Source organism: Otolemur garnettii, unplaced genomic scaffold (genome assembly GCF_000181295.1).
Source record: "Otolemur garnettii isolate 467f Iridium unplaced genomic scaffold, OtoGar3 scaffold00036, whole genome shotgun sequence".
Taxonomy (NCBI): domain Eukaryota; kingdom Metazoa; phylum Chordata; class Mammalia; order Primates; family Galagidae; genus Otolemur; species Otolemur garnettii.
Window position 1 is genome coordinate 842768 of NW_003852431.1, and position 9971 is coordinate 852738.

At 49.6% G+C, this 9971-nt stretch overlaps 1 protein-coding gene across 6 annotated transcripts; it reads right to left on the minus strand.

The window, feature by feature from the left end:
• Window positions 1-1373: 1373 nt before the first annotated feature.
• Window positions 1374-9280, minus strand: SLITRK5 (SLIT and NTRK like family member 5). Of its 6 annotated transcripts, none has more exons than XM_003789710.2 (2): window positions 8183-8714; window positions 1374-5596 (listed from the first exon to the last, which is right to left on the minus strand). In XM_003789710.2, the coding sequence occupies exon 2, from the start codon at window positions 5586-5588 to the stop codon at window positions 2715-2717; it is 2874 nt and encodes a 957-aa protein (XP_003789758.1). In that variant the 5' UTR covers window positions 5589-5596; window positions 8183-8714; the 3' UTR covers window positions 1374-2714. The 6 variants fall into 6 exon arrangements, with proteins under 6 accessions (XP_003789758.1, XP_012660561.1, XP_012660564.1 ...); XM_012805107.2 differs by lacking the exon at window positions 8183-8714 and adding an exon at window positions 8785-9280 and having other exon boundaries at window positions 2358-5596; XM_012805110.1 differs by lacking the exon at window positions 8183-8714 and adding an exon at window positions 7440-7769 and having other exon boundaries at window positions 2358-4770.
• Between the last annotated feature and the right edge of the window lie 691 nt (window positions 9281-9971).

The following is a 9971-nucleotide window of genomic DNA, read 5'->3' on the forward strand; positions in this document are numbered from 1 at the left end:
AAAAAAAAAAGTTGAACACTTTAGGAAGGCAGCGTAAAGGTAGAAATTAACCACCTAAAGAGAGTACACGTGAAAATTATATGAAATAATACCGGTTTGATAAAAATAATTTTTTTAAACCTTTGTAAATACATCATTCATCTTTCTTTGGAAGTTACTTATGCTGTCCAGAACTACATCTTTAATTACAGAGAATTCTTATCTTATTGTTTTATGCATCAATTTGGAAATAAACCTTATATGGAGGATTCCATTTTACATTAATATCTTATAATCTATAAAACACTGACATATCTATATATAATAAGGTTGAAGATGAGATATTGACATTGTTAAAAGAAAAACAAATAACTGAGCTTGTGAAGGATAACAATCCCAATTGCAAAGTCAAATGCTTCTAAGGTATTTATTTTTTCTTTTCTAATCCTGGATCTAATATAGAGGAGGTAGATGAAGAGCAAGAGATATATTTTTTTCTCATGATAATATCATGACATTATTAAGCTTATTCCTTTCCCCTCTGGAAAAAAAATGGAAGGGAAAATGTTGCAAAGAATATTGATAACTTACTGCACTTGGTCAATGTAGCACTGTATTTTTTTTTTTTTTTAACCCTCTGGGAAACTGTTACCACCTGTTCGAACTAAATTCAAGTAGTTACTGTCAACTTACTCGTGGGTGAATGCTGCCTCTTTGTGGCAGAATGCCATGGAAATTGTTCCTTAAACACAAAGTTCATGAACAGCCCTTGATATTGTGCACATTCCAAGTGAGATTATAGGGAGATCCACCAATAGCCTTGATGCGCGTGGCTCTACAAGTCTAAGAGAAACTCAGACATTTCTTATCCTTAAATTCTAACCTAAATTCACCAGCAAACCTTATTCAGAGGAGAGCAGCTCATATCCACCAACATTCTGAGCATCTACAATATAGATCAACTTTACATACACTATCCATCATAGTGGTTAGTTTTACAAAGTTAAAATATGAAAACTATGGAAAACATAGACTAAATGAATACCCATATGACAAAATACATAATATTGAGAGAAAAGTGAATATGCAATCGATTACTTACCATGCTTCATGTGTTAGGGGAATACTTCAGTAAGGAAACAAGGTGTACAACTGAACTATAATTAATGAACAGTTAAGCGGCACAACAGAAAAACATACTTTCCTGAACCAACAGAGGCATAAATTACATATGTATATATTTATATTTTAATATTTTGATAATTAGGGGTCAATGTTTTCTATCAAGAATAAAGTTTAGCTACTGCTGTTCAATTGGTAAGAATGGAGATTCCATCAAACACACGTAGTTAACTTTTTTGCACTTTAAGTAATCATTACTTCAATCCCTCATATTTGACATAGTTATCAAGTGTTTATTCAGAAACTATTTAAAAAATTACATGTGCTGGGGTACATATGAGACTGAACAACAGAACCCTCATCTTACAGAGATCCTGGTTGTGGTTATCACCATTGCTTGCTGCCCACAGGAATTAAGACAGACACTGTATAGAGACTTGTTCAGTTCATCATTTTGGTCTTCTGAGGTGCCAGTACATGTGGATCTGTACAAATGCAACTGGGTTTGGTTAAATAATTGAAAATCGGCTACAATAGTAGTCAAATCAATATATCATTTTGGTTCACTAATAAAAATATTGTTAAATCTTCGCTAATGAAACCAAAACCTTACCCACAATTCTCCCTTGCATGGCCCAATTCATTGCCCTATATATTTTTTCCGTGATACATTGGGATACTATCAGCTTTTTTATTTTCAAATACTGATCCAATTGGGTGGGTTGCATCGGCTTATAAAGACTTTGTCCTTAAGTACTCAACATTTTTAAGGATTTAAAATGTCTTCCTGATATCACTTCAGTTTTGGAAACGCAGATCTTAGTAACAGTGCAACACCTCTGCGAAATCATAGGCTAAATAGTGAAGGAACGAGGAATGCTAAATGTGCATATAAAAATAGGTGCTACAATAAAATATTTGTATATTTCATCAATAAGTTATTTTGACTAATCAATTATGGATCATATAGCTCTGTAATTTTTAATGATTTGTCCACATCTATGGTGATCCTTTTCAAGATCACAATACATTTTTTTTTTAATTCAAATGTCCAGAATGCATACAAACACATCCTTTAAAAACAAGGAAAGGATGAGAAGGAAGGAGGAGGAGGAAGCAAAGAGGGGGGAGGGGAGGGAGAAAGAACAAACTTCCTATGAAAGTTGGGGTGTGCTAACCTCTCCACAAAAGCCATTCAGACCCACCATGGCTTAAAGGGGGGAGAAAGGGAGGTGAAGGGAGTAAAATGAAGGAAGAGAAGAATCTATGCGCTGCCATCTTCCACCATTCTTAGCACTTCCAACCACTACAAAAAATGACTGCGACCTTTGAACAAGTCACCCGCGCAGCAAACTGCCCTCGTAAAGCCCTCCTCCGCTCCTCCCCCACGAGCCAGAAGAGAAAGCGATGTGCCCAGTTTACACAAACGTTTCCCATGTGTAAAAATTAAAAGGAAATCGCACACCCTTTCCGTATCTTCTGCCGAAGCTGAGAAATCCCGTGCCAAGGCACTTCACCCTAAACGCTGAAACGACACAGTTATTCAAATGTGTTCACGTGTGTGTCTACTTGCTTGTTTTAAATGCAAAAGCTCCAAGGGAGTTTCTTTGCTTTTAGAACTGGCTAAATGTGGTCTGTTTTTCCAGCACTTCGAGGTAGTCCGGCTCAACGTTTAGTTTTGCTTTTAACTCCAGGTATTCGTTCCGGTTGGGTTCTACAAAGACAGCACTCGGGGGGCTATAGAGCACCGGTTCCCGCAGCCTGCTGTCCCCTGCCCCCGGGTGCAAATACTGATGAGGGCGCCTCAGGTCATAGTTGGGGGAGAAAGTGTACGCAGCGGGGCTGCAGGGGAATTTGGGATATTCCGGGAGGCTGTTGCCGGCGGGGGTGGTGGAGCAGTGTTTATCTGGTTCTAAAATGCCCCTGTAAAAACGGTCGGCGTCCTGCACCGGTGACAGCAGGTCCTCCCGGGGCTCGATGGTGCTGACGCTGTAGGCGGGGCTCCGCAAGTGGTGGCCTTCCAGCCTCTCCTCCTCCGCCGGCTGCAGCTGCAGCTGTGGCGGGGGCTGCGGTTGGGGCTGCGGTGGCTGCGGCGGCGGAGGCTGCTGTTGCTGCAGGTGGTGGTTGCTGCTGTAGGTGACCTTGAGCTCGTGAAGGTCTTTGTAATCCTCCACCGAGTTGCCCTCTCGCGAGCGGTAGATGGGGTTTTTGCACATATGGCCCAACGGATGGGGAATGTACTCGTATACGTGACCTGCCGGCGTCTTCACCTTGGGCAGCGCCGACCCGCGGTGGTGCACGTGCGCGTGCGGGTGGCCGCCCGCTCCCCCGCCGCCGTACACGCTGTACTGCATGTTGAAGGAACTCACGTCGGAGTTGTTGGTGCTGGTGTGGTCGCTCTGGCTCTTCTTCCTGCGCTTCATGACCAGCACGAAGAGTCCGGCGGCCACGAAGACGGACATGATGAAGACCAGCAGGAGGCTGAGGATTAACACGGACAAGGGCACCGACGACGCGCCTCCGCCTGCACCCAACCCCGCTGGAGCCCCGGTGCTGTTCAACCGGACGGCAGGGGTCACAGCGCTGGTCCTCGCAGGAATCGGGACCGAGGAGGGTGTGGGCGTGGGAACCACCACGTCTGAATAGTCTGGGCAAAGCAGCTCGGACTTAATGGAGCGCATGTCGGTCTCGGCGAATTTCTTCGGGGCCTTGCAGATCACCTCGTCCACTAGGACGCCCACTTTGAGTTGCTCGACCCACAGCTTCATGCCCACCACGTCGCAGGTACAATCCCAGGGGTTGTCGTGCAGGTCGATTTGGATAAGTGACTTAAGCTGGTCCAAAACTCCACTCACCGGCAAGGAGGCAAAGTGGTTACTCCTCAGGTTTAGCCTGAGAAGGGTCAGCCCAGAGAAGACCCCTGAGGGCATGGCCTGCAGGAGGTTGTTATTCAAGAATAGCAGCTGGAGGTTGGGGACGGGATCAAAAGTCCCAGACTGAATCTCCCGTATGAGATTGTACTGCAGGAAGAGATACTGCAGGCTCTGAAGGCCATAGAACAGCTCTGGGCTCAGCCTCTCGATCCTATTGCCATTCAGGTAGAGGCGCCTCAAGTTGGTGAGATCCCCGAAAGCACCATCCTGAATCATGGAAATACGGTTGTTCCCCAGGTGCAGAAGGTCCAGCCCTGTGGCCTCCAGGAAGTCTGTCCTGCGGACGACAGCAATGTAGTTTTCCGTCAGATACATTTTCTTGGGATTGTAGGGCTTAGGCTGCAGCTCGGCAATGCTCTCGATCTTTCGCTCCTGGCAGTTTACGTTGAGGCCCAGATCAGAGATCTGCAGGTTGCAAGTGCACGCGGTGGGACACTCCAAAGGCACCGGGGATTTGGTCTGGTAGGCGATGCTGGGGCCGTAGTTGCTGTAGCCCAAGTCCTTGGAGGGCTGCCGAGAGGTGGGGCGCACCCTGGGCTTGTTGGGTTGGCGAGTCCCCTTAGGGAGCTTCAAAGGGGGTTTGTAAACAGCAGAGGAAGAAGTGGCCACGGAATTCACTGAGGCTGGGGTGGTATGGGAATACCCCGTAGTGCTCAAAGGCGTCTGTGGCCTCATCTCATAGTCAGAAATAAGTTTCCTTGGGCAAAGTTCCTGCTTGGATACCTCATCCAAGTCCCTGCCGTGTAATCGGAAGGGAGTTTCACAAACCACATCCCCCACCAGGGCCGAGTAGCTGATGCTATCCAACCAGTCTTTCAGAGAGATCAGCTCGCAGGAGCAATTCCAGGGATTCTCCTCCAGCTGCAACTCTACAACTTTATCCATGTGCTGCAGCAGCCCCACATAGGGCAGAAGTTTCAGCCGGTTCCCCCGGAGGTCCAAGTGCGTTAAGGGCACAAAACGGAAAAGATTGTTGGGTAAACTGGACAAGAGATTGTCATTGAGGATCAGCACCTGCAACAAATGCAGTTTCCCAAAAGCATTGGGTTCAATGACGCTGATGTAATTGTAATCGACCTGTAGGTACTCCAGGTTCTCCAAGCCAAGGAAGGTATCATCTCTCAGGATTTCCAGTTTGTTATTGTTCAGATGCAATCTCCTCAAACCCCGCAGCCCATGGAAAGCCCCTGTCTCAATGTCCTGGATAACATTGCTACCTAGATGCAGAATTGAAGCCCCGGTGTAATTGACAAACTCATTGGGATAGAGACGGTTCAAAAGGTTTCCGGACAACAAGAGGTGGTAAATTGGGAAGCGAGGTGGGCTAATTTCAGAGAGACTGATGATCCCCCGGTTTTCACAGCTCACTGTTAAAATGCCGTCCTTTTCCTCACAAGGACATGCATTGTCACAGATTTCCCCATAATAATCGATGGTTTCTGCACAGGAAAGGACGAGAGATGTTACAGCAAATGCTAGAGTCTGCAGCATCCAGCTATGCATTTTTCTGTGAAGGTCCTGTTCCAGAGTTACTGGGGGGCAGCAAGTGTGCATTTTACCTCCTGTAAGAGAGAGAGGAGACAAGGAAACAACAGAATATGACAAAAATTTCAGGAATTAGAAAGCCTAATGTCTCCTTTAATAGTATTACTCTGAAATCCAGAAGAAGGGGATATATAAATGGCAACCCCCCACCAGTGGAACAGGGACATTCTCTGGATTTTATTAAAATTCAGATACTCATCTGGATTTAAAGGTTGATTGCATTTTATAATGAGCACACCACAAACATGCTGCTCTTTCCAACAGAAGGGCAGGTTAAACAAAGTTCCATCTCTATGTTCTTCTCTGCTCCCCCCTTTTCAAAACCAATCCACAAATATACATAAAATGGCTGTCAGTTTAGTTTCATGGTTCTAATTTAAGAGAAAAGAAGCCCCATTTTACACGGTTCCCCACCTCACCTGGACCCAGCCCCCCTTCCTTTCTCTCAGAACCTCTTCAGTTAACAGTTCCCCATTAAGGTCTCCCATTTTGACAGGAAGGCAGAAGCTACAATACTTGGGCTATTTTAAACCATCTCTGGAAATGCCAGGGTGGGAACCTAAAGAATACTTTTCAGAGGCAAAAAGGGATGTAAGAGAATGCATCAAAAGGAGCCTGAGAAGCTCTTAAATCACCAATTGTCTTTCAGCGCTTTGAGAATGGAGAAAAAGGAGAGCGCGGTTGCTTTGATGGTGGACTTCCCTACCACGCTGGTGAACACATCAGCGTCCTAATTGCATGCACGGTGCCACTTAGCAGCGCTTCCCTGAGAGCGCCCTGAGACCACTTCTGCTCATTGATCATGTCAGCGACGCTACCAACACGCATCTTTAAGCCACTGAAACAGTTCTGCACGGTGGATTACAAAGAAGTCAGGGAAGACACCCCCAGTCTCGGAACACCTACAGATACCTTGAGTTTAAAAAGGACGTGCCTACGCTCACCCAGAATCGGCTAGGAGTAAACCAAGGACCAGCGCCGAAGCCTCCCTTACCTTGGGTCCGCCTCTATTTGCCACGGTATGTGAAACTGACCCTCATGAATTAGCAAGGATTGGATCCGCTACCGCCACAACAGCATCATCATCTTTGGAGTTGCTTATTACATTTTATTTCAATGCCCCCTCCCCCTATTTTTTTCCCTCAAGGAAAGGGCGCCTGGGGGGGCTGATTAAGAGGCAAAATGGAAAGGCGGAAGGCAGGGACAGCAAGTGACTTAGGTCAGTGCTTTAATATCCGAATTGCATTTTGCCAAGGAATCAATCTCTCCCTCCCTCGCCCTCCCCCATTTCTTTCTTGATTTCTTTTTGTCCCCTTGAAGGCTTCCTTCGACTTCCTACTTCTGGTCAACAGCAGCACTCTTAAAGGAAGGGCATAAATGGAGTAACTGTCTTAAAGGAAGGGTATAAATGGAATGCGAGTGTGTGAGTGTGTGTGGCGTTGGTTAGCGAGCGGAGCGGCGGAATGGGAGGGGGCATTTGATATTAATGCTGGGCTCTGGGAACCTATGCTTTTTTTTTTTTTCTGGTCAATCTTGCTCTTTCTCACTACGGAATTCTGATGTCGAATCACAACCCCAAACTAAAGCCAAGACGTTTCTGAGGCAACGGGTTCAAGCCTGGAGACCTCATCCCTGATCCCCAAGTCGACTCCAGCCCGTGTTATTAAACGCCCCTGCAATCACACGCACATGTGTAAGTGTGCCTTGGAATCATTCACGTGTGGCCACCCAGACGTGTCGAGACGAATCGGAACCACAGGTATAAACCTCACAAGTATCCTCGACCTCCCAACGTTAACAGCAAATGTCTTCCCAGCTTAAAAGCATCAAATACATCCCTATTGAAAGCAAAAGGTTTACCTTGAAATCTCGGTTCTCCGCTGGAGCAAATCTGCACATCCATTCAGCGGGGTTGGGTCCCCTTCCTCTCCCTCCCGGTGCTTCCCCGCCCCCATTCGCTTCCCTCTGCATCTGAGAGCCCACTGCAAATTGCGTCCAGCCAGTATTAAACTCGAGCGTTTACAACTTTAATTCAGTTCTGGTTTGCAAGGGTCGAAGAGCTTCTTCCCCCCCTACTCCCTTTCCCCTCCTCCTTGCCATCAAATGAGACCGAAAATTTGAGAAAATAAAGTTGAATGACCCGGGGAAGGCTGACGTTCTCACTGGGAAACGCACCTCCGATGCAAATTCGCGAGTGCACCGCATATTCTCAAATTATCAGATCTTTATTTTATTTTCTTATCTTTCTTTTTGCGAGCGGGGGCGGGGAAATGTATTTGTTTTCCCCCAAAGAATTTAAACACTGGATCACCGCCCTGAACAACCCTGCATTAATCAGCATGGAGCCACCCAGGCTGGAGCCCAGCACCCAGGCCGGACTGAGGCTCAGGGCACAGCTGCTCCAACAGCCGCCCAGGCAGAAGCACCCGGAGTTCCAGGACGCGAGGCTCCCCTCCCCCAGCCCGCCCCAAAGAGAAGGAAAGGAGAAGCAAGGAAGAAGGGGAGGGAGGAGAGGGAAAAAAGCCACCAGGCCACACATACACACTAACACAGGCGCGCGCGCACACACACGAACCTCTTTTGCAAAGTAAACGCAGACTTACCCCGTCTCACATTTCCAGGGCCCACTCATCATAGCCACCCTTAAAAAAATAAATAAATAAAACCTCTTTGGGGTGTGCACTGGGTTTCTGAATCCCAGGCAGGGCGAGGAGGCAGCGGGCGGTAGGGTCCGAGCGGCTGGAGGAAAGAGACGCCTGGACACCGCTAGCCGTGGCCGCCGCCGCGGTGGCGACCGCGGGTTCCGGGGCTCTCCAAACGACTCTCCCGGGCTCTCTCCGCGGTAGTCGGAGCGGGCAGCAGGGTTGGGGGGGTAGCGGGGGGCGATCGAGAGCGGCGGGATGGTAACGCTGGGGGAGGGGGCGGCCGAGGACCCGTTCCGGAGGCGCCTCGCGGTAGGGGCCCGGAGCAGGAGCCGGGCGGGGCGACGAGAGGGAGCTGTGGGGAGGGGAGGCTCGAAGCGGGAGGAGGGGGCTATGAGAAGGCTGCCTGGCACCACCGGTCCCGCCAACGTGACGGTCAGCCCCGCCGAGCGCTCGCACCAGCTCACTCTCATGCTCGCTCACACACTCGCTCCCATCCGTGCTCTGGAGCGATCGCAGGGTCTCCGGCACTCATCGCTGCACCCCACCAGGCGGGTACTTACAGTTCCCATCTGCACAGGGGGCAACTTTCTCCGACCCAGCCGTGGCCGCCGCCCCCTCCAGCTACCTCCAGCTCCAAGCACCCCCGGGCCTGGGTTCACGCCGGCTGGCCCTCCCCTCCCCCCTCAGCTCTCCTACTCGCCGTCTTCACCACATTCCCCCCTGGTCAGTGGCGCACGCCCGGGGACAAGCCAGAAGAAGCGGGTCGCGTGGGTGTGCATGCATCTCCCGCCTTCTTCTTGCAGCGCACACTGTACATGGTAGTGAGGGGGCGAGCGAAGGTGGCACCGGCCCCTCAACAGCTCCGGCGGCGGCGGCTGCAGCTCCTGCGCTGTCCTCCGCCCCCCGTGCAGCAGCGACCACCGTGCTTGGGATCCAGCCGCCGCTGTCCCCGCGCCGAGCCCGCCGCCGCTGCGGCCCCTAATTAGTATTTGAAAGGCTCCCGCATCCTTCTGGCCGCTTCTTCCCTCACGGTCTTTGTAGGATTTCTTTCTCTATCCTTTCCCCAGATGCGGCGCACGATCGTCATTATTTGGAACTCTCTATCTCCCACATCCTTTGGGGGGTCTTGGGGGCAGCAACAGCGTCGTTCTACGCCTGTGGCGTGTCCTGGCAGCCCGATGTCTCTAAAAAAAACTCAGAGAAAGTCGCGTCTTCCTCCCGGGCGCTGAGGAGGTGGCAAGTCGGTAAACATCACCCGGGTCTCTGAGACAGCTGCTCCAGAAGGGGTGCAGGGCCCCGTCCGGGGCACTTGTTTATTGTCGCGCCGCTGGTGCGAGCCAAACTGCAGCAGACATGATGGGCCCGGGGCGAAGCGGCCGCTCGGTGACCGATAGATGGCAGCCGAGGGCGAAGACGTCCCCTGGCTAGGGCGGCGCAACCGGAGCCCCCCTTGGATGTTCACATTCGTAGGAGACAGAGGAGTCTTGGACCATGTGCGTAATACCAGCGTGGGACTGTGCAATCTTCGGATTGGGGAAGGGAGGAGTGGAAATAACCCCGACAGTGCCAAGCTTGTTGGTGGTCAGGGACAGATGATTCCTGCTCTGTGCGGATCGCCTGACTTCCACCTACCATTTAGAATAATAGAGCCCATGCTGCTGTCTCATGTACTCACTGTAACGGACTCTGGAAGAGGGAGTGGTTCATCTAGGCTGCAAACAAGGGCTCTACTTTTTTTTTTTTTTTT

Coding starts and splice junctions, on each gene's coding strand:
- SLITRK5 (XM_012805106.1), bottom strand. CDS start 7,482: ATGGATGTGCAGATTTGCTCCAGCGGAGAACCGAGATTTCAAG. Junction 5,597..7,439: donor CGGAGAACCGAGATTTCAAG/GTAAACCTTTTG, acceptor TCTCTCTTACAG/GAGGTAAAATGCACACTTGC.